We start from the raw sequence: 24804 nt of genomic DNA on the forward strand, positions 1-24804 counted from the left end.
CCAATCACTGACCCAACACAGACCCCAATCACTGACCCCACACGGACCCCAATCACTGACCCCACACGGACCCCAATCACTGACCCCACACGGACCCCAATCACTGACCCCAATCACTGACCCCACACGGACCCCAATCACTGACCCAACACAGACCCCAATCACTGACCTCACACTGACCCCAATCACTGACCTCACACGGACCCCAATCACTGACCCCACACGGACCCCAATCACTGACCCCACACAGACCTCAATCACTGACCCCACACGGACCCCAATCACTGACCCCACACGGACCCCAATCACTGACCCCACACGGACCCCAATCACTGACCCCACACGGACCCCACACGGACCCCAATCACTGACCCCACACGGACCCCAATCACTGACCCCACACGGACCCCAATCACTGACCTCACACTGACCCCAATCACTGACCTCACACGGACCCCAATCACTGACCCCACACGGACCCCAATCACTGACCCCACATGGACCCCAATCAATGACCCCAATCACTGGCCCCACACAGAACCCACATGGACCCCAATCACTGACCCCACACAGACCCCAATCACTGACCCCCCACGCACCCCAATCACTGACCCCACACGCACCCCAATCACTGACCCCACACGGACCCCTCACAGACCCCAATCACTGACCCCACACGGACCCCACACAGACCCCAATCACTGACCCCACACGGACCCCAATCACTGACCCCCCACGCACCCCAATCACTGACCCCACACAGACCCCAATCACTGACCCCACACGGACCCCAATCACTGACCCCCCACGCACCCCAATCACTGACCCCACACAGACCCCAATCACTGACCCCACACGGACCCCAATCACTGACCCCCCACGCACCCCAATCACTGACCCCCCACGCACCCCAATCACTGACCCCACACGGACCCCAATCACTGACCCCCCACGCACCCCAATCACTGACCCCACACGGACCCCAATCACTGACCCCCCACGCACCCCAATCACTGACCCCACACGGACCCCAATCACTGACCCCACACGGACCCCAATCACTGACCCCACACGGACCCCAATCACTGACCCCCCACGCACCCCAATCACTGACCCCACACGGACCCCAATCACTGACCCCACACGGACCCCAATCACTGACCCCACACGGACCCCAATCACTGACCCCACACGGACCCCAATCACTGACCCCACACGGACCCCAATCACTGACCCCCCACGCACCCCAATCACTGACCCCACACGGACCCCAATCACTGACCCCACACGGACCCCAATCCCTGACCCCACACGGACCCCAATCACTGACCCCACACGGACCCCAATCACTGACCCCAATCACTGGCCCCACACAGACCCCACATGGACCCCAATCACAGCCCCCACATGGACCCCAATCACTGACCCCACACAGACCCCAATCACTGACCCCCCACGCACCCCAATCACTGACCCCACACGGACCCCAATCACTGACCCCCCACGCACCCCAATCACTGACCCCACACGGACCCCAATCACTTACCCCACACGGACCCCAATCACTGACCCCACACAGACCCCAATCACTGACCCCCCACGCACCCCAATCACTGACCCCACACGGACCCCAATCACTGACCCCCCACGCACCCCAATCACTGACCCCACACGGACCCCAATCACTGACCCCACATGGACCCCAATCACTGGCTGCTCTCCCTCCCCATGCACAATCTTTTTCAGTCTATGTGCTTTCTCTCTGACCCCAGCATCTCGGAAACAGCAAAGTATCTGAGACTGTTGGTCTGGAGTGCACAAAATGGTGTCGGCTCTCTAACTATTGAACCCGTCTCAGCACTGCATTTCTAGCTGTGTTGTTAGTCTTCCCCCTCGCAGCACGAGCCACCACTTGTTTGTTGGGTCCGTTGATATTTATGTGATGGCCCTGCCAGAGTCCTCATTTTCCCCACAGGGAGCTAGAGCTTCAAATCTGTGTGAGATATGTTGCTCTGATCACTCCTCTGCTAACATTTCCTCGTCCCTCAGACATTCACTCATCTTTCCTGCTCACTATTTCTCATTGGTGTGACTGCCCTCTCAACTCTCACTCGAGGAACCTCTCTCCCTCCCCAATGTGATGGATTATCTCCATCTCCTCCTCTCGTTCTGAGGTTTTGAGCTTGAGCAATGTGAGTTGGTGACACTTCCCACAGACATGTTTGTTTGAGTCAACACCTGGTGCTCAAAACTCCCACATCTCGAGCCTGGTTTAATTACCCTGTAACTGCTAGTTACCTTGTTTGGACTGGTTTAATTACCCTGTAACTGCTAGTTACCTTGTTTGGACTGGTTTAATTACCCTGCACCTGTTTGGACTGGTTTAATTACCCAGTAACTTCTAGTTACCTTGTTTGGACTGGTTTAATTACCCTGTACCTGTTTGGATTGGTTTAATTAGCCTGTAACTGCTAGTTACTCTGTTTGGACTGGTTTAATTACCCTGTACCTGTTTGGATTGGTTTAATTAGCCTGTAACTGCTAGTTACTCTGTTTGGACTGGTTTAATCACCCTGAATCCAGCTGTAGGTTTTTTCCATCCAGTTTTCTCCTCTCCTGAAAACTGAGGAAAAGTTTCCAGTGGCCTGTCCTTGAGAGTGGGCCTTGACAGTGAGTGGAAACAGGCAACTGGGCACATCACAGCCAAGCCTGATTGGTCCATCCACACTACCAACACATACACACTTTCCAGCAGGACCCCTCGCTCGTGATCAGGAGCAGGAATCCCTCGATAGTGATCGGGAGCAGGAACCCCTCGATGGTGATCGGGAGCAGGAACCCCTCGATGGTGATCGGGAGCAGGAATCCCTCGATAGTGATCGGGAGCAGGAACCCCTCGATAGTGATCAGGAGCAGGAACCCCTCGATAGTGATCAGGAGCAGGAACCCCTCGATGGTGATCGGGAGCAGGAACCCCTCGATGGTGATCGGGAGCAGGAACCCCTCGATGGTGATCGGGAGCAGGAATCCCTCGATAGTGATCGGGAGCAGGAACCCCTCGATAGTGATCGGGAGCAGGAACCCCTCGATGGTGATCGGGAGCAGGAATCCCTCGATAGTGATCGGGAGCAGGAACCCCTCGATGGTGATCGGGAGCAGGAACCCCTCGATGGTGATCGGGAGCAGGAACCCCTCGATGGTGATCGGGAGCAGGAATCCCTCGATAGTGATCGGGAGCAGGAACCCCTCGATAGTGATCAGGAGCAGGAACCCCTCGATAGTGATCAGGAGCAGGAACCCCTCGATGGTGATCGGGAGCAGGAATCCCTCGATAGTGATCGGGAGCAGGAACCCCTCGATGGTGATCGGGAGCAGGAATCCCTCGATGGTGATCGGGAGCAGGAATCCCTCGATAGTGATCGGGAGCAGGAACCCCTCGATGGTGATCGGGAGCAGGAACCCCTCGATGGTGATCGGGAGCAGGAACCCCTCCCGCTGTTTTCCTCCTCTCTCTCTAGCCAGCCTCGCTACCACCAACTCAGCTCAGTCAAGGGACAGAACCTGGGATTTTTCCGTTCTGTATGACACTGAGCCACTGAAGCTGTTGAACACAGTGTGGAGTGGAGCTATGGGCCCCAATCCGGGTGCAGTCCCAGTGCAGCGTGAGCTGCCTGTGCCTGATGGCTGGACCGCAGCAAATTATTCCACTGGCTTCATGTTTATTCTTAGTGAGCTGCAGGTTGTAGCCCCAGCGGCAGCTCACCAGGGTCAGGGGAAGCAAGAACAGCCAGCTCAGACATTGTCCGAGGGGCTCAGGACAGTATGGGAGGGGAGTGGAGGGGGGCTTTGGTCCCCGGATTTCTTGTGGAGCTGGGCAGAGCTTGCCTGTTCCTCTCGGCTCCACAATAAGGTAAAAAATATCATCACCTTACCTTTTGGGCAGCAGTCTCCAGGGGTCCCTTTAAGAATCACTGATTTGGTTGCTCAGTGTCCAAGCACTGCTGTCATTCTCAGTCCTATTTCACAAAGGGGGCCTGAAAGAGGCCTTCAGCTGATTTGCAACCACAAATGGCCCAATGCCAGTTTCAGGCTTGCACCCTGGACACCTGCAGAGGTGCCCTAACCAATATGGCGGCGGGCGCACTATCGGTGCAGAATGAATGCGCACACACCGCCTGCCATATTGGACCCTCGGGCACCCGTTTTATGCCTGTGATCCAACGTCTAGGCCATGGTCTCTGGTCCGTTTCTTATCCCTATTCTATGATGTGTATTTTGCTCAGCACCTCTAAACTGAAGGCCTCAATGGGAAATTAGAGCTTGTGGAGGAGAATGGGCTGCCGATCCGGAGCGGTGGGAAACAGTGAGAGCGGAGCGATGTTAAAAACAGCGCACAGCGAGAGCGGGAGTTCACCGGAGCGGCGGGAAACAGTGAGAGCGGAGCGAGGTTAAAAACAGCGCACAGCGAGAGCGGGAGTTCACCGGAGCGGCGGGAAACAGTGAGAGCGGAGCGAGGTTAAAAACAGCGCACAGCGAGAGCGGGAGTTCACCGGAGCGGCGGGAAACAGTGAGAGCGGAGCGAGGTTAAAAACAGCGCACAGCGAGAGCGGGAGTTCACCGGAGCGGCGGGAAACAGTGAGAGCGGAGCGAGGTTAAAAACAGCGCACAGCGAGAGCGGGAGTTCACCGGAGCGGCGGGAAACAGTGAGAGCGGAGCGAGGTTAAAAACAGCGGCCAGCGAGAGCGGGAGTTCACCGGAGCGGCGGGAAACAGTGAGAGCGGAGCGAGGTTAAAAACAGCGCACAGCGAGAGCGGGAGTTCACCGGAGCGGCGGGAAACAGTGAGAGCGGAGCGAGGTTAAAAACAGCGCACAGCGAGAGCGGGAGTTCACCGGAGCGGCGGGAAACAGTGAGAGCGGAGCGAGGTTAAAAACAGCGCACAGCGAGAGCGGGAGTTCACCGGAGCGGCGGGAAACAGTGAGAGCGGAGCGAGGTTAAAAACAGCGCACAGCGAGAGCGGGCGTTCACCGGAGCGGCGGGAAACAGTGAGAGCGGAGCGAGGTTAAAAACAGCGCACAGCGAGAGCGGGAGTTCACCGGAGCGGCGGGAAACAGTGAGAGCGGAGCGAGGTTAAAAACAGCGCACAGCGAGAGCGGGAGTTCACCGGAGCGGCGGGAAACAGTGAGAGCGGAGCGAGGTTAAAAACAGCGCACAGCGAGAGCGGGAGTTCACCGGAGCGGCGGGAAACAGTGAGAGCGGAGCGAGGATAAAAACAGCGCACAGCGAGAGCGGGAGTTCACCGGAGCGGCGGGAAACAGCGAGAGCGGAGCGAGGTTAAAAACAGCGCACAGCGAGAGCGGGAGTTCACCGGAGCGGCGGGAAACAGCGAGAGCGGAGCGAGGTTAAAAACAGCGCACAGCGAGAGCGGGAGTTCACCGGAGCGGCGGGAAACAGCGAGAGCGGAGCGAGGTTAAAAACAGCGCACAGCGAGAGCGGGAGTTCACCGGAGCGGCGGGAAACAGTGAGAGCGGAGCGAGGTTAAAAACAGCGCACAGCGAGAGCGGGCGTTCACCGGAGCGGCGGGAAACAGTGAGAGCGGAGCGAGGTTAAAAACAGCGCACAGCGAGAGCGGGAGTTCACCGGAGCGGCGGGAAACAGTGAGAGCGGAGCGAGGTTAAAAACAGCGCACAGCGAGAGCGGGCGTTCACCGGAGCGGCGGGAAACAGTGAGAGCGGAGCGAGGTTAAAAACAGCGCACAGCGAGAGCGGGCGTTCACCGGAGCGGCGGGAAACAGCGAGAGCGGAGCGAGGTTAAAAACAGCGCACAGCGAGAGCGGGAGTTCACCGGAGCGGCGGGAAACAGCGAGAGCGGAGCGAGGTTAAAAACAGCGCACAGCGAGAGCGGGAGTTCACCGGAGCGGCGGGAAACAGTGAGAGCGGAGCGAGGTTAAAAACAGCGCACAGCGAGAGCGGGAGTTCACCGGAGCGGCGGGAAACAGCGAGAGCGGAGCGAGGTTAAAAACAGCGCACAGCGAGAGCGGGAGTTCACCGGAGCGGCGGGAAACAGCGAGAGCGGAGCGAGGTTAAAAACAGCGCACAGCGAGAGCGGGCGTTCACCGGAGCGGCGGGAAACAGCGAGAGCGGAGCGAGGTTAAAAACAGCGCACAGCGAGAGCGGGAGTTCACCGGAGCGGCGGGAAACAGCGAGAGCGGAGCGAGGTTAAAAACAGCGCACAGCGAGAGCGGGAGTTCACCGGAGCGGCGGGAAACAGCGAGAGCGGAGCGAGGTTAAAAACAGCGCACAGCGAGAGCGGGAGTTCACCGGAGCGGCGGGAAACAGCGAGAGCGGAGCGAGGTTAAAAACAGCGCACAGCGAGAGCGGGAGTTCACCGGAGCGGCGGGAAACAGCGAGAGCGGAGCGAGGTTAAAAACAGCGCACAGCGAGAGCGGGAGTTCACCGGAGCGGCGGGAAACAGTGAGAGCGGAGCGATGTTAAAAACAGCGCACAGCGAGAGCGGGAGTTCACCGGAGCGGCGGGAAACAGTGAGAGCGGAGCGAGGTTAAAAACAGCGCACAGCGAGAGCGGGAGTTCACCGGAGCGGCGGGAAACAGCGAGAGCGGAGCGAGGTTAAAAACAGCGCACAGCGAGAGCGGGAGTTCACCGGAGCGGCGGGAAACAGTGAGAGCGGAGCGAGGTTAAAAACAGCGCACAGCGAGAGCGGGAGTTCACCGGAGCGGCGGGAAACAGTGAGAGCGGAGCGAGGTTAAAAACAGCGCACAGCGAGAGCGGGAGTTCACCGGAGCGGCGGGAAACATTGAGAGCGGAGCGAGGTTAAAAACAGCGCACAGCGAGAGCGGGAGTTCACCGGAGCGGCGGGAAACAGTGAGAGCGGAGCGAGGTTAAAAACAGCGCACAGCGAGAGCGGGAGTTCACCGGAGCGGCGGGAAACAGTGAGAGCGGAGCGAGGTTAAAAACAGCGCACAGCGAGAGCGGGAGTTCACCGGAGCGGCGGGAAACAGTGAGAGCAGAGCGAGGTTAAAAACAGCGCACAGCGAGAGCGGGCGTTCACCGGAGCGGCGGGAAACAGCGAGAGCGGAGCGAGGTTAAAAACAGCGCACAGCGAGAGCGGGAGTTCACCGGAGCGGCGGGAAACAGGGAGAGCGGAGCGAGGTTAAAAACAGCGCACAGCGAGAGCGGGCGTTCACCGGAGCGGCGGGAAACAGCGAGAGCGGAGCGAGGTTAAAAACAGCGCACAGCGAGAGCGGGAGTTCACCGGAGCGGCGGGAAACAGCGAGAGCGGAGCGAGGTTAAAAACAGCGCACAGCGAGAGCGGGAGTTCACCGGAGCGGCGGGAAACAGTGAGAGCGGAGCGAGGTTAAAAACAGCGCACAGCGAGAGCGGGAGTTCACCGGAGCGGCGGGAAACAGCGAGAGCGGAGCGAGGTTAAAAACAGCGCACAGCGAGAGCGGGAGTTCACCGGAGCGGCGGGAAACAGTGAGAGCGGAGCGAGGTTAAAAACAGCGCACAGCGAGAGCGGGAGTTCACCGGAGCGGCGGGAAACAGTGAGAGCGGAGCGAGGTTAAAAACAGCGCACAGCGAGAGCGGGCGTTCACCGGAGCGGCGGGAAACAGTGAGAGCGGAGCGAGGTTAAAAACAGCGCACAGCGAGAGCGGGAGTTCACCGGAGCGGCGGGAAACAGTGAGAGCGGAGCGAGGTTAAAAACAGCGCACAGCGAGAGCGGGCGTTCACCGGAGCGGCGGGAAACAGTGAGAGCGGAGCGAGGTTAAAAACAGCGCACAGCGAGAGCGGGCGTTCACCGGAGCGGCGGGAAACAGCGAGAGCGGAGCGAGGTTAAAAACAGCGCACAGCGAGAGCGGGAGTTCACCGGAGCGGCGGGAAACAGCGAGAGCGGAGCGAGGTTAAAAACAGCGCACAGCGAGAGCGGGAGTTCACCGGAGCGGCGGGAAACAGCGAGAGCGGAGCGAGGTTAAAAACAGCGCACAGCGAGAGCGGGAGTTCACCGGAGCGGCGGGAAACAGCGAGAGCGGAGCGAGGTTAAAAACAGCGCACAGCGAGAGCGGGAGTTCACCGGAGCGGCGGGAAACAGCGAGAGCGGAGCGAGGTTAAAAACAGCGCACAGCGAGAGCGGGAGTTCACCGGAGCGGCGGGAAACAGCGAGAGCGGAGCGAGGTTAAAAACAGCGCACAGCGAGAGCGGGAGTTCACCGGAGCGGCGGGAAACAGCGAGAGCGGAGCGAGGTTAAAAACAGCGCACAGCGAGAGCGGGAGTTCACCGGAGCGGCGGGAAACAGCGAGAGCGGAGCGAGGTTAAAAACAGCGCACAGCGAGAGCGGGAGTTCACCGGAGCGGCGGGAAACAGCGAGAGCGGAGCGAGGTTAAAAACAGCGCACAGCGAGAGCGGGAGTTCACCGGAGCGGCGGGAAACAGGGAGAGCGGAGCGAGGTTAAAAACAGCGCACAGTGAGAGCGGGAGTTCACCGGAGCGGCGGGAAACAGTGAGAGCGGAGCGAGGTTAAAAACAGCGCACAGCGAGAGCGGGAGTTCACCGGAGCGGCGGGAAACAGTGAGAGCAGAGCGAGGTTAAAAACAGCGCACAGCGAGAGCGGGAGTTCACCGGAGCGGCGGGAAACAGTGAGAGCAGAGCGAGGTTAAAAACAGCGCACAGCGAGAGCGGGAGTTCACCGGAGCGGCGGGAAACAGTGAGAGCAGAGCGAGGTTAAAAACAGCGCACAGCGAGAGCGGGAGTTCACCGGAGCGGCGGGAAACATTGAGAGCGGAGCGAGGTTAAAAACAGCGCACAGCGAGAGCGGGAGTTCACCGGAGCGGCGGGAAACAGTGAGAGCGGAGCGAGGTTAAAAACAGCGCACAGCGAGAGCGGGAGTTCACCGGAGCGGCGGGAAACAGGGAGAGCGGAGCGAGGTTAAAAACAGCGCACAGCGAGAGCGGGCGTTCACCGGAGCGGCGGGAAACAGCGAGAGCGGAGCGAGGTTAAAAACAGCGCACAGCGAGAGCGGGAGTTCACCGGAGCGGCGGGAAACAGCGAGAGCGGAGCGAGGTTAAAAACAGCGCACAGCGAGAGCGGGAGTTCACCGGAGCGGCGGGAAACAGTGAGAGCGGAGCGAGGTTAAAAACAGCGCACAGCGAGAGCGGGAGTTCACCGGAGCGGCGGGAAACAGTGAGAGCGGAGCGAGGTTAAAAACAGCGCACAGCGAGAGCGGGAGTTCACCGGAGCGGCGGGAAACAGTGAGAGCAGAGCGAGGTTAAAAACAGCGCACAGCGAGAGCGGGCGTTCACCGGAGCGGCGGGAAACAGCGAGAGCGGAGCGAGGTTAAAAACAGCGCACAGCGAGAGCGGGAGTTCACCGGAGCGGCGGGAAACAGTGAGAGCGGAGCGAGGTTAAAAACAGCGCACAGCGAGAGCGGGAGTTCACCGGAGCGGCGGGAAACAGTGAGAGCGGAGCGAGGTTAAAAACAGCGCACAGCGAGAGCGGGAGTTCACCGGAGCGGCGGGAAACAGCGAGAGCGGAGCGAGGTTAAAAACAGCGCACAGCGAGAGCGGGAGTTCACCGGAGCGGCGGGAAACAGTGAGAGCGGAGCGAGGTTAAAAACAGCGCACAGCGAGAGCGGGAGTTCACCGGAGCGGCGGGAAACAGTGAGAGCGGAGCGAGGTTAAAAACAGCGCACAGCGAGAGCGGGAGTTCACCGGAGCGGCGGGAAACATTGAGAGCGGAGCGAGGTTAAAAACAGCGCACAGCGAGAGCGGGAGTTCACCGGAGCGGCGGGAAACAGTGAGAGCGGAGCGAGGTTAAAAACAGCGCACAGCGAGAGCGGGAGTTCACCGGAGCGGCGGGAAACATTGAGAGCGGAGCGAGGTTAAAAACAGCGCACAGCGAGAGCGGGAGTGGAACGACCGCGTTCCGATAAAAATCAAAGAGTGATGTCACAGGTGAAGCGGGATGGTGATTGGTGAGACCGGAGCTGATTGGTGAGTAGGTTCAGGTGAGTATTTCTACCATTTTACTGTAAGTAAAGTAATAAGAAAGGGAAGGTCTGCAGGTTTTATAGCAGGTAGTGTTTTTTTTTGGTGAACCGAGGTCCCTAGTATAGTTAACATTTTCTAATTTCAACGTAATTTAAAAGGGGTAACTAAGCTAAGGCAAGTCATGGCAGCAGACCTCGCACCCGTGATATGCCCCTCCTGCAAGATGTGGGAAGTCATGGACACTACCAGTGTCCCTGACGACCATGTGTGCAGGAAGTGTGTCCACCTGCAGCTACTGACCGATCGTATCTCGGAGCTGGAGCTGCGGGTGGACTCACTGTGGAGCATCCGCGATGCAGAGAAACTCGTGGATAGCACGTTTAGCGAGTTGGTCACACCGCAGGGAAAGGGAGTACAGGCAGGAAGTGAATGAGTGACCACCAGGCAGAGTAAGAGGTGCAGGCAGGTAGTGCAGGGGTCCCCTGTGGCCATCCCCCTCTCAAACAGGTATACCGTTTTGGATACTGTTGGGGGAGATGGCTCACCAGGGGAAGGTGGCAGCGGCCAGGTTCATGGCACCGTGGCTGGCTCTGCTGCACAGGAGGGCAGGAAAAAGAGTGGCAGAGCTATAGTGATAGGGGACTCGATTGTAAGGGGAATAGACAGGCGTTTCTGCGGACGCAACCGAGACTCCAGGATGGTATGTTGCCTCCCTGGTGCAAGGGTCAGGGATGTCTCGGAGCGGCTGCAGAACATTCTGGAGGGGGAGGGTGAACAGCCAGTTGTCGTGGTGCATATAGATACCAACGATATAGGTAAAAAACGGGATGAGGTCCAACAAGCTGAATTTAGGGAGTTAGGAGTTAAACTAAAAAGTAGGACCTCAAAGGTAGTAATCTCAGGATTGCAACCAGTGCCATGGGCTAGTCAGAGTTGGAATGACAGGATAGCTAGGATGAATACGTGGCTTGAGAGATGGTGCAAGAGGGAGGGATTCAAATTCCTGGGCCATTGGAACCGGTTCTGGGGGAGGTGGGACCAGTACAAATTGGACAGTCTGCATCTGGGCAGGACTGGAACCAATGTCCTAGGGGGAGTGTTTGCTAGTGCTGTTGGGGAGGGTTTAAACTAAAGTGGCAGGGGGATGGGAACCGATGCAGAAAGTCAGTGGGAAGTAAAGTGGTGACAGAAACAAAAGGCAGTAAGGGAGAGTGTACAAAACATGACCGGACAGATGGTCTGAGAAAGCAGGGCAAAGACCAAGGGAAGTCTAGATTAAACTGCATTTATTTCAATGCAAGAAGTCTGATGGGCAAGGCAGATGAACTCAGGGCATGGATGGGTACATGGGACTGGGATGTTATAGCTATTACTGAAACATGGCTAAGGGAGGGGCAAGACTGGCAGCTCAATGTTCCAGGGTACAGATGCTATAGGAAAGATAGAGCAGGAGGTAAGAGAGGAGGGGGAGTTGCGTTCTTGATTAGGGAGAACATCACGGCAGTCGTGAGAGGGGATATATCTGAGGATTCGCCCACTGACTCTATATGGGTAGAACTGAAAAATAAGAAGGGAGAGATCACTTTGATAGGATTGTACTACAGACCCCCAAATAGTCAACGGGAAATTGAGGAGCAAATATGTAAGGAGATTACAGACAGCTGCAAGAAAAATAGGGTGGTAATAGTAGGGGACTTTAACTTTCCCAACATTGACTGGGACAGCCATAGCATTAGGGGCTTGGATGGAGAGAAATTTGTTGAGTGTATTCAGGAGGAATTTCTCATTCAGTATGTGGATGGCCTGACTAGAGAGGGGGCAAAACTTGACCTCCTCTTGGGAAATAAGGAAGGGCAGGTGACAGAAGTGTTAGTGAGGGATCACTTTGGGACCAGTGATCATAATTCCATTAGTTTTAAGATAGCTATGGAGAATGATAGGTCTGGCCCAAAAGTTAAAATTCTAAATTGGGGAAAGGCCAGTTTTGATGGTATTAGACAGGAACTTTCAGAAGTTGATTGGGAGAGTCTGTTGGCAGGCAAAGGGACGTCTGGTAAGTGGGAGGCTTTCAAAAGTGTGTTAACCAGGGTTCAGGGTAAGCACATTCCTTATAAAGTGAAGGGCAAGGCTGGTAGAAGTAGGGAACCTTGGATGACTCGGGAGATTGAGGCCCTCGTCAAAAAGAAGAAGGAGGCATATGACATGCAGCTGGGATCAAGTGGATCCCTTGAAGAGCATAGTGATTGCCGGAGTAGAGTTAAGAGAGAAATCAGGAGGGCAAAAAGGGGACATGAGATTGCTTTGGCAGATAAGGCAAAGGAGAATCCAAAGAGCTTCTACAAATACATAAAGGGCAAAAGAGTAACTAGGGAGAGAGTAGGGCCTCTGAAGGATCAACAAGGTCATCTATGTGCGGAACCACAAGAGATGGGTGAGATCCTGAATGAATATTTCACATCGGTATTTACGGTTGAGTAAGGCATGGATGTTAGGGAACTTGGGGAAATAAATAGTGATGTCTTGAGGAGTGTACATATTACAGAGAGGGAGGTGCTGGAAGTCTTAACGCGCATCAAGGTAGATAAATCTCCGGGACCTGATGAAATGTATCCCAGGACGTTATGGGAGGTTAGGGAGGAAATTGCGGGACCCCTAGCAGAGCTATTTGAATCATGCACCGCTACAGGTGAGGTGCCTGAAGATTGGAGGGTAGCAAATGTTGTGCCTTTGTTTAAGAAGGGCGGCAGGGAAAAGCCTGGGAACTACAGACCGATGAGCCTGACATCTGTAGTGGGTAAGTTGTTAGAGGGTATTCTGAGGGACAGGATCTACAGGCATTTGGAGAGGCAGGGACTAATTAGGAACAGTCAGCATGGTTTTGTGAGAGGAAAATCATGTCTCACGAATTTGATTGAGTTTTTTGAAGGGGTAACCAAGAAGATAGATGAGGGCTGTGCAGTAGACGTGGTCTACATGGACTTTAGCAAAGCCTTTGACAAGGTACCGCATGGTAGGTTGTTACATAAGGTTAAATCTCACGGGATCCAAGGTGAGGTAGCCAATTGGATACAAAATTGGCTTGACGACAGAAGACAGAGGGTGGTTGTAGAGGGTTGTTTTTCAAACTGGAGGCCTGTGACCAGCGGTGTGCCTCAGGGATCGGTGCTGGGTCCGCTGTTATTTGTTATTTATATTAATGATTTGGATGAGAATTTAGGAGGCATGGTTAGTAAGTTTGCAGATGACACCAAGATTGGTGGCATTGTGGACAGTGAAGAAGGTTATCTAGGATTGCAACGGGATCTTGATAAATTGGGCCAGTGGGCTGATGAATGGCAGATGGAGTTTAATTTAGATAAATGTGAGGTGATGCATTTTGGTAGATCGAATCGGGCCAGGACCTACTCCGTTAATGGTAGGGTGTTGGGGAGAGTTATAGAACAAAGAGATCTAGGAGTACAGGTTCATAGCTCCTTGAAAGTGGAGTCACAGGTGGATAGGGTGGTGAAGAAGGCATTCGGCATGCTTGGTTTCATTGGTCAGAACATTGAATACAGGAGTTGGGATGTCTTGTTGAAGTTGTACAAGACATTAGTAAGGCCACACTTGGAATACTGTGTACAGTTCTGGTCACCCTATTATAGAAAGGATATTATTAAACTAGAAAGTGTGCAGAAAAGATTTACTAGGATGCTACCGGGACTTGATGGTTTGACTTATAGGGAGAGGTTGGATAGACTGAGACTTTTTTCCCTGGAGAGTAGGAGGTTAAGGGGTGATCTTATAGAAGTCTATAAAATAATGAGGGGCATAGATAAGGTAGATAGTCAAAATATTTTCCCAAAGGTAGGGGAGTCTATAACGAGGGGACATAGATTTAAGGTGAGAGGGGAGAGATACAAAAGGGTCCAGAGGGGCAATTTTTTCACTCAAAGGGTGGTGAGTGTCTGGAACGAGCTGCCAGAGGCAGTAGTGGAGGCGGGTACAATTTTGTCTTTTAAAAAGCATTTGGATAGTTGCATGGGTAAGATGGGTATAGAGGGATATGGGCCAAGTGCAGGAAATTGGGACTAGCTTGGTGGTATAAACTGGGAGACATGGACATGTTGGGCCGAAGGGCCTGTTTCTATGTTGTAACTTCTATGATTTCTATGATTTCTATGATCCACTCTCGCCCGTTTTGAGCTCCTGCCACAGCTCTGCTGTGTGTTGATGTGGGAAGCCCTGTTGCACATGAAGTGGAACATGAGCACGGTAATGTGCTGCTCCACCGAAGCAACTCACTCTCCCACCTCTCCGTGGAATCCCTCCCATCCTTCACCTGGATACGTACCCTGGAGCTGGGTAACTTCTTCCGAATTTCTCCTCCGCTGACTGTCGTTCTTCATCTGTATCTCTGCCCGAAGTGTAGTGATCTCCAGCTCATATTCCACTGTCGTCTGCTGAAGGTGCTGGACTTCCGCCCGGATCCGGCACAGCTCCTCCTGCAGTGTGGCAATCTCATTCTCCCGCTCCGCCGCGGCCTCCTCTGCCGCCTGCCGCAGGTTCACAATCTCCTCTTGTGCACAGTGGAGTTCCTCGTGAGCCTCCATCAGCTCACTCTCCTTCTCCTCCTCCAAGCTGTCGATCTCCTCCTGAACACACCGAAGCTGTGCTGGATAGAACAAAGCAAACATTCACAGCTTTAGTCTCGGAGTCTCCTTCGGCTAAAGGAACGGAATTGAGTTTGGGCACTCTAGGCAGTTCCAAAGTGGGAGCTCACTCCATAAAACGACCCCAATACAGAGAGACCACAGGATGGCTGGTGTGGGAAATGAATAAGTATCACACTACCATGGTGGCAGGCTGCTCACCTGAGTTTAACACTGAGACAAACTGCTGGCACAGAGCAGAGAGAGCTCTTCTCTGTATCCAACCCGTTTAATTGTTTGGTGATGGAACTGTGCCGGGTGAGGTCAATCAAGAGATGAAAAGGAAGAATTTGCACTGATATAGTCCTCAAAACCCTTCAGAGCCAATGGATCACCATTGAAGTGCAGTCCCAGTTGTTATATAGGCAAATGAGGCAGCCAAATTGCGCACAGCAAGATCCCACAAACAGCAATGAGATAAATGCCCAGTTAAATCTGTCTTTAGTGATGTTGGGTGAGGGATAAATATTGGCCAGGACACTGGGAGAACTCCTCTGCTCTTCTTCGAATAGCGCTGTGGGATCGTTTACAATCTCCTATACGGGACCTCGGTTAAATGAATGGTGAGTGTCTCGTAATACCTAATATAGTGCTCCTTCTAAGTGAGATGGTTTTCCTGCAGCTGTTCCTCTGAGGGTTCTTGGCATGGTGGGGGGGGGCGGGTAGCTAGTTATAGAGGGGTAGCTAGTTATAGAGGGGTAGCTAGTTATGGGGGGGTAGCTAGTTATGGGGGGGTAGCTAGTTATAGAGGGGTAAGCTAGTTATGGGAGGGTAGCTAGTTATGGGCGGGTGTTAGCTCGTTATAGAGGGGTAAGCTAGTTATGGGAGGGTAGCTAGTTATGGAAGGGTTAGCTAGTTATGGGGGGGGTAGCTAGTTACTTTCTTTAGCAGGGTCAGCACAAGGCCCAGCGACTATGGGTGCCACCTGCCCTGCCCTGGTGTCTGACTGGCCCTGCTCATCTTCTGGCACAGGTGAAGTCCTTTGAGTGCGGTGCTTGGGTGGCATGGATGATGAATTGGTCTCACCCCTCGCCCCCTCCTCCCCTTGCACCATTCCCGGGCACTCCCTCAACACCTGCCCCACAGGAGATCTATCGATCAGTTTCACGTTGACCTTTCACTCATTCCATTTATCTCCTCTGCTCCGATTCTCCTGGTTTGACTTGTGGTGATATTCTGAGTTCCCTTATCGATCCTATTTAATATTCCCTATACTTCGATGACCCTTTCCCCACCTCCACCCCCGGGACAACCTTGTCTCCATCACATCTTCCCACATTACAACAGTGACTACACTTCAAAAGTACTTTATTGGCTGTAAAGCGCTTTGGGACATCCTGAGTTTGTGAAAGGCGTTATATAAATACAAGTCTTTCTTTCTTCTTTTAGACTGTAGATATTTTCTCTAAAACCTCCACCTAGCTCACCCCTTTACACTAAGATGGGTTTTGCTGCACCCTCTCCAACACGTGTGAGCTTTATGTGGTATGGTGATCAGAATTGTACTTACTATTCAAGTGAGGCCTGCCAGTGCATTGTGAAGCCCCCATATACACTCTGTAGCCTTGTGCCCCTGTGTTCTGGTTATAAATCCCAGCCGGCTAGTCGCATAGTTTATTTGCCACCATGTCTAGACATTGAAGGTGAGGCATCTACCATCATGCCCCACACCCAACACTCCCTTGGCCAATACACCCCATTCGTTGTACATTCATGAAGCACGTTTGTTCAACCTGTCCACAATCCTTTGCATTTCTCAATGTTAATTTGCATCCGCTATTTGTTTGCCCAATTGCATAACTGATCTCAAACCTCTACGATCTTTCGCTGCACGCTGTTTCTGCTGCTATCCCAACATTAGTGTTGGCAGTGTTACATTTGGTTTCGGCATTTGGGTCAATAATGTACAAAGGAACAGCAACAACTTGCATTTATTTTGCGCCTTTAACGTAGTAAAAGATTCCAAGGCGATTCACAGGAGCGATTATCAAACAAAATTTGACACCAAGCTACATAAGGACGTCAAAAAGGTAGGTTTTAAGGAGCGTTTTAAAGGAGGAGAGAGAGGTGGAGAGGTTTAGGGAGGGAATTCCAGAGCTTAGGGTCTAGACAGCTGAAGGCACGACCGCCAATGGCGGAGCGATTAAAATCAGGGGGTGCGCAAGAGGTCAGAAAATAGGGTAATAATAGTGGGGGATTTCAACTTCCCCAATATTAACTGGGATACTCAGAGTGTAAAAGGCTTAGAGGGTACAAAATTCTTAACGTGCATCCAGGAGAGCTTTTTGAGCCAGCATGTAGAAAGTCCTACAAGAGAGGGGGCGGTACTGGACCTAATTCTAGGGAATGTGGCCGGCCAAGTGGAAGAAGTGCTAGTAGGTGAGCACTTTGGTGACAGTGACCATAATTCGGTGAGATTTAAGGTGGTCATGGAAAAGGACAGGGAGGGGCTGGAAATAAAGGTTCTAAATTGGGGGAAGGCTGATTTTAATAGGATAAGGCAGGATCTGGCCAAAATGGACTGGGATCAGCTGCTTGTAGGAAAATCCGCATCGGAGCAATGGGAGTCTTTCAGAAGGGAGATTGAGACCATACAATGGCAACATGTTCCCGTAAAGGTCAAGGGTGGTTCCAAGAACTCCAGGGAACCTTGGATGTCAGGGGATATACGAGAATAGATTAGGAAAAAAAGGAAGGCTTTTGGCAGATACAAAAGGCTAAAGATGGAGGAAGCCCTAGAGGAGTACAAAAAGTGCAGGGGGATACTTAAAAAAGAAATTAGGAGATCAAGGAGGGGCCATGAAATAACACTGGCGAGCAAAATAAAGGAAAATCCTAAGATGTTTTATAAGTATATTAAGGGTAAGAGGATGACTAGGGAAAAAATAGGGCCCATTAGGGACAAAAATGGCAATGTGTGTGTGGAGCCGGCAGATGTAGGAGGGGTTCTAAATGAATTTTTTGCATCTGTTTTCACTATGGAGAAGGACGATGTAGACATAGAAATACGGCAGGGGGACTGTGATATACTCGAACATATTAACATCGAGCGGGAGGAGGTATTGGCGGTTTTAGCAGGCCTAAAAATGGATAAATCCCCAGGCCCGGACGAAATGTATCCCAGGCTACTGTGTGAGGCAAAGGAGGAGATTGCGGGGGCTCTGACACATATATTCAGAACCTCTCTGGCCACAGGGGATGTGCCAGAGGACTGGAGAACCGCTAATGTAGTACCATTATTCAAGAAGGGGAGTAGGGAAAAACCGGGGAACTACAGGCCAGTGAGCCTAACATCAGTGGTAGGAAAATTATTGGAAAAAATTCTGAAGGACAAAATTAGTCTCCACTTGGAGAAGCAAGGATTAATCAGGGATAGTCAACATGGCTTTGTCAAGGGAAGATCATGTCTGACTAACTTGATTGAATTTTTTGAGGGGGTGACTAGGCGTGTGGATGAGGGTAACGCAGTGGATGTGGTATACATGGATTTCAGTAAGGCCTTCGATAAAGTCCCCCACAGGAGACTGGTCAAGAAGGTACGAGCCCATGGAATCCAGGGTGCCTTGGCACTTTGGATACAAAACTGGCTTAGTGGCAGAAGGCAGAGGGTGATGGTCGAAGGTTGTTTTTGTGACTGGAAGCCTGTGGCCAGTGGGGTACCACAGGGATCTGTGCTGGGGCCCTTGCTGTTTGTGGTCTACATTAATGACTTGGATATGAATGTAAAAGGTATGATCAGTAAGTTCGCTGATGATACAAAGATTGGTAGGGTGGTAAATAGCGAGGAGGATAGCCTCAGTCTGCAGGACGATATAGATGGGTTGGTCAGATGGGCGGAACAGTGGCAAATGGAATTTAACCCGGAAAAGTGCGAGGTGATGCACTTTGGAGGGACTAACAAGGCAAGGGAATACACAATGAATGGGAGGACCCTAGGCAAGACAGAGGGTCAGAGAGATCTTGGTGTGCAAGTTCACAGATCCCTGAAGGCGGCGGAACAGGTAGATAAGGTGGTAAAGAAGGCATATGGGTTACTTGCCTTTATTAGCCGAGGCATAGAATATAAGAGCAAGGAGGTTATGATGGAGCTGTATAAAACACTGGTTAGGCCACAGCTGGAGTACTGTGTGCAGTTCTGGTCGCCACACTACAGGAAGGATGTGATCGCTTTGGAGAGGGTGCAGAGGAGATTCACCAGGATGTTACCAGGGCTGGAGCGCTTCAGCTATGAAGAGAGACTGGGAAGATTGGGTTTGTTTTCCTTGGAGCAGAGGAGGCTGAGGGGGGACATGATTGAGGTGTACAAAATTATGAGGGGCACAGATAGGATGGATACTAAGGAGCTTTTTCCCTTCGTTGAGGGTTCTATAACAAGGGGACATAGATTCAAGGTAAAAGGTGGGAGGTTTAGAGGGGATTTGAGAAAGAACTTTTTCACCCAGAGGGTGGTTGGAGTCTGGAACTCACTGCCTGAAAGGGTTGTGGAGGCAGGAACCCTCACAACATTCAAGAAGCATTTGGATGAGCACTTGAAATGCCATAGCATACAAGGCTACGGACCAAATGCTGGAATATGGGATTAGAGTAGACAGGGCTGATGGCCAGCGCGGACACGATGGGCCGAAGGGCCTCTATCCGTGCTGTATAACTCTATAACTCTATGACTCTAATTGGAGGAGCGCAGAGATCTCGGAGGGTTACAACAGGGGTCCCTGCTGGACCGCACGCAACACCCATTACAGCTCTCCACAATGCTCCATTTCTTAGTCGACAAAGTTATCAGTCTTGCTCAGCAAACCATCTCCAACACACTGCTCTAGAGCACAGGTTGATCTCAAAATACCGCTGTCACTGACCTTGGAGACGTTGGATCTGTTTGGTGAAGTTTTCAGTTTGTTGCACGTTGACCAAACGCTCCCCCTCCAGCAACCCTGCAGCGATCAGAAAGGTCAGAGGTCAGGTACAGCACGGGTTAGATTCAGAGTAAAGCTCCCTCTACACCGACCCATCAAACACTCCCAGGACAGGTACAGCACAGGTTAGATACAGAGTAAAGCTCCCTCTACACTGTCCCATCAAACACTCCCAGGACAGGTACAGCACAGGTTAGATACAGAGTAAAGCTCCCTCTACACTGTTCCATCAAACACTCCCAGGGCAGGTACAGGGATGGATACAGAGTAAAGCTCCCTCTACACGGTCCCATCAAACACTCCCAGGACAGGTACAGCACAGGTTAGATACAGAGTAAAGCTCCCTCTACACTGTTCCATCAAACACTCCCAGGGCAGGTACAGGGATGGATACAGAGTAAAGCTCCCTCTACACGGTCCCATCAAACACTCCCAGGGCAGGTACAGCACGGGTTAGATACAGAGTAAAGCTCCCTCTACACGGTCCCATCAAACACTCCCAGGGCAGGTACAGCACGGGTTAGATACAGAGTAAAGCTCCTTCTACACCGTCCCATCAAACACTCCCAGGGCAGGTACAGAGTTAGATACAGAGTAAAGCTCCCTCTACACTGTCCCATCAAACACTCCCAGGGCAGGTACAGAGTTAGATACAGAGTAAAGCTCCTTCTACACTGTCCCATCAAACACTCCCAGGGCAGGTACAGCACGGGTTAGATACAGAGTAAAGCTCCCTCTACACTGTGCCAATAATGTGCCCCTTCTTGCGAGATGGACAATTTTGTGCCAATGTAATGTCTGTTGTGGTGTGGACTCACACTAAGTTTCACTAACATCTTTACAGTTGCCACTGAGACATCATCACCTCATTGAGTCAGTGTCTGACCCCAGGGCTCAGAGGGACCATGTCTGACTCACTGCTCCACCCAGTCTCCCATCTGAGAGAGTAGACCTTCATCCCCTCTGTCTGTGTTGGCTGTTTTCTGCTGCTTCTGTATAGAGAATCTCCTACACGCACATTATCAATTATTTTAAGGACTCAGATCCTGTGTCTCCTCAATTTCCATTCTAGTGAGAACAGATTCAGGTCCTCACCTCTGTCCATTTGGCGTGCTTCATTCAACCCTTTCCACAAAGCACACAGAAAAATTCTGCTGATTTTTCTCTCTACTTCTCCCTGAAGGCTTGAGTCTGAGACCAACTCCGAGTCCAATCACATGAGATTCAGTGACAGAGCGTGTCGGAGAGTGGGGGAGGTAGTGGACTCCGGTAAGACCAACTCCGAGTCCAATCACATGAGATTCAGCGACAGAGCGTGTCGGAGAGTGGGGGAGGTAGTGGACTCCGAGGGAATCCCCCCACCCTTCCCTTCCCCTCCCCTGAGTGCGATTCAGTGACAGTGAAGAGTGTCAGAAAGGTGTCAGAGAGCAGTGGGATCAGAGCTGAGCCTGATCATACCCTCACTAGCCTCACAGATCCTCCAGTAGGGAACACTGCACAGCTGGGGGGAGCTGAAGCCAATCATAGAATCATAGAAACATAGAAAATAGGAGCAAGAGTAGGCCATTCGGCCCGTCGGGCCTGCTCCGCCATTCAAAATGATCATGGCTGATCGTCTAACTCAGTACCCTGTTCCTGCTTTTTCCTCATATCCCTTGATCCCTTTAGCATTAAGAAATATATCTATCTCCTTCTTGAATACATCCAATGACTTGGCCTCCACTGCCTTCTGTGGTAGAGAATTCCACAGGTTCACCACCCTCTGAGTGAAGACATTTCTCCTCATCTCGGTTCTAAATGGCATACCCCGTATCCTGAGACTGTGACCCCTGGTTCTGGACTCCCCAGCCATCGGGAACATCCTCCCTGCATCTAGTCTGTCTAGTCCTGTTAGAATTTTATATGTTTCGATGAGATCACCGCTCATTCTTCTAAACTCCAGTGAATATAGGCCTAGTCAACCCAATCTCTCCTCATACGTCAGTCCTGCCATCCCAGGAATCAGTCTGGTAATCCTGGAGCCCCTACCAACCAATTCAAGCTGCAAATAGCTAACTCGGCACAGATGAAGAATTAAACTTCAGCCTTCTAGTCTGCACAGTTCAGCTACTCACTAACTGAACTAGTTGAGACATTATGCAAGCTTACACAAGGAGCGCCCATCACCGGCACATTTCCAGGACCAGGAACGGGGCGAGCAATGTCTGGTCTCACCTCCCAGCATCCCTTCCTTTCTTGATGAATCCCACCTACCTTGTAAATCCAGATGGTTCCTCTGGTACCGGTCAGCCTGTCCCCGGGTTCCTTCCAACTCCTTCCGCAGCTGCTCAATCTGTAACCTCAGCTCATCCAATTCCAATACACCCAGCACTTTGTCACATGGGTCAGGACCCTCTGACCTCATATCACATGATTCAGGATCACTTACTAATTGGTCACAAGATTTAGGGACACATGTCACCATATCATGTAGTTCTAGATCAGCTGAAATCACATCAGGTATCTTAGGATCGGCTGATTTGACCTCAGATATCTTGGGATCAGCTGACTTGACCTCAGATATCTTGGGATCAGCTGACTTGACCTCAGATATCTTGGGATCGGCTGACTTGACCTCAGATGGTTTGGGATTGGCTGGCTTGACCTCAGATATGTTGGGATCAGCTGACGTGACCTCAGATATCTTGGGATCAGCTGATGTGACATCAGCTATCTTGGGATCAGGTGATGTGACATCAGCTATCTTGGGATCGACTGACTTGACCTCAGATGGTTTGGGATCAGCTGATTTGACCTCAGATATCTTGGGATCGGCTGACTTGAACTCAGATATCTTCGGATCAACTGACTTGACATCAGATATCTTGGGATCGGATGATTTGACATCAGATATCTTGAGATCAGCTGATTTGACATCAGATATCTTGGGATCGGCTGATTTGACTTCAGATATCTTGGGATCAGCTGATTTGACCTCAGCTATCCTGCGATCGGCTGATTTGACCTCAGATATCTTGGGATCGGCTGACTTGACCTCAGATATCTTGGGATCAGGTGATTTGACTTCAGATATCCTGGGATCGGCTGATTTGACCTCGGATATCTTGGGATTGGCTGATTTGACATCAGATATCTTGGGATCAGCTGATTTGATATCAGATATCCTGGGATCAGTTGATTTGACCTCAGATATCTTGGGATCAGCTGATTTAACCTCAGATATCTTGGGATCGGCTGATTTGACATCAGATATCCTGGGATCAGTTGATTTGACCTCAGATATCTTGGGATCGGCTGATGTGACCTCAGATATCTTGGGATCGGCTGATTTGACCTCAGATATCTTGGGATCAGCTAACTTGACCACGGATATCTTGGGATCGGCTGATTTGACATCAAATGTCTTGAGATCAGCTGATTTGACAACAGATATCTTGGGCTTGGCTGATTTGACATCAGATATCTTGGGATCAGCTAACTTGACCATGGATATCTCGGGGTCGGCTAATTTGACATCAGGTAGCTTGGGATCGGCTGATTTGACCTCAGATATCGTGAGATTGGCTGATTTGATGTCAGATATCTTCAGATCGGCTGATTTGACATCAAGTGTCTTGAGATCAACTAATTTGACCTTGGATATCTTGGGATCAGCTGATTTGACATCAGATATCTTGGGATCAGCTGATTTGACATCAGATATCTTGGGATCAGCTGATTTGACATCAGATATCTTGGGATCAGCTGATTTGACATCAGATATCTTGAGATTGGCTGATTTGACATCAACTGTCTCGAGATTGGCAGATTTCACAACAGATATCTTGGAATCGGCTGATTTGACATCAGATATCTTGGGATCAACTGATTTGACATCAAATATCTTGGGATCAGCAGGTTTGACATCAGCTGTCTTGGGATTGGCAGATTTGACATCAGATATCTTGGAATCAGCTGATTTGACATCAGATATCTTGAGATTGGCTGATTTGACATCAACTGTCTCGAGATTGGCAGATTTCACAACAGATATCTTGGAATCGGCTGATTTGACATCAGATATCTTGGGATCAACTGATTTGACATCAAATATCTTGGGATCAGCAGGTTTGACATCAGCTGTCTTGTGATCGGAAGATTTCACATCAGATATCTTGGGATCGGCTGATTTGACATCAGATATTGGATTATCAGCTGACTTCATGCCATGTGATTCTGGGTCACCTGACGTTGTGACACTTGATGTTGATTCTCTTAACTTCATGTTACATGACAACACATCACCTAAAAAAAAGAAAAGGTGAAGAGCAAACATCCAACATCCAGTGCCCCCCACAGAACAGAACCCAGCGCCCCTCACAGAACAGAACCCAGCGCCCCCTCACAGAACAGAACCCAGCGCCCCCCACAGAACAGAACCCAGCGCCCCCCACAGAACAGAACCCAGCGCCCCCCACAGAACAGAACCCAGCGCCCCCCACAGAACAGAACCCAGCGCCCCCCACAGAACAGAACCCAGCGCCCCCCACAGAACAGAACCCAGCGCCCCCCACAGAACAGAACCCAGCGCCCCCCACAGAACAGAACCCAGCGCCCCTCACAGAACAGAACCCAGCGCCCCCCACAGAACAGAACCCAGCGCCCCCCACAGAACAGAACCCAGCGCCCCCCACAGAACAGAACCCAGCGCCCCCCACAGAACAGAACCCAGCGCCCCTCACAGAACAGAACCCAGCGCCCCCCACAGAACAGAACCCAGCGCCCCCCACAGAACAGAACCCAGCGCCCCCCACAGAACAGAACCCAGCGCCCCCCACAGAACAGAACCCAGCGCCCCCCACAGAACAGTGCCCAGCGCCCCTCACAGAACAGTGCCCAGTGCCCCCCACAGAACAGAACCCAGCACCCCCCACAGAACAGAACCCAGCGCCCCCCACAGAACAGAACCCAGTGCCCCCCACAGAACAGTGCCCAGTGCCCCCCACAGAACAGAACCCAGTGCGCCCCACAGAACAGAACCCAGTGCCCCCCACAGAACAGTGCCCAGTGCCCCCCACAGAACAGAACCCAGCGCCCCCCACAGAACAGAACCCAGTGCCCCCCACAGAACAGAACCCAGCGCCCCCCACAGAACAGAGCCCAGCGCCCCCCACAGAACAGTGCCCAGCGCCCCCCACAGAACAGTGCCCAGCGCCCCCCACAG

The 24804-nt window shown here is 52.9% G+C and overlaps 1 protein-coding gene across 1 annotated transcript in view; it reads right to left on the minus strand.

Annotated features, from left to right (window-relative positions):
- The window catches only part of LOC137341805 (uncharacterized), a 70631-nt gene extending 46766 nt beyond the window's left edge, over positions 1 to 23865 (minus strand). The window contains exons 1-3 of the mRNA XM_068005307.1: positions 21855 to 23865; positions 19545 to 19619; positions 14331 to 14651 (exon numbers count right to left, since the gene is read on the minus strand). Of these exons, the coding sequence (XP_067861408.1) occupies positions 14331 to 14651; positions 19545 to 19619; positions 21855 to 23865 (2407 nt within the window). The remainder of the gene's footprint in view (positions 1 to 14330; positions 14652 to 19544; positions 19620 to 21854) is intronic.
- Between the last annotated feature and the right edge of the window lie 939 nt (positions 23866 to 24804).

This window comes from Heptranchias perlo, chromosome 24, assembly GCF_035084215.1.
Source record: "Heptranchias perlo isolate sHepPer1 chromosome 24, sHepPer1.hap1, whole genome shotgun sequence".
In the NCBI taxonomy this organism is placed as follows: Eukaryota; Metazoa; Chordata; class Chondrichthyes; order Hexanchiformes; family Hexanchidae; genus Heptranchias; species Heptranchias perlo.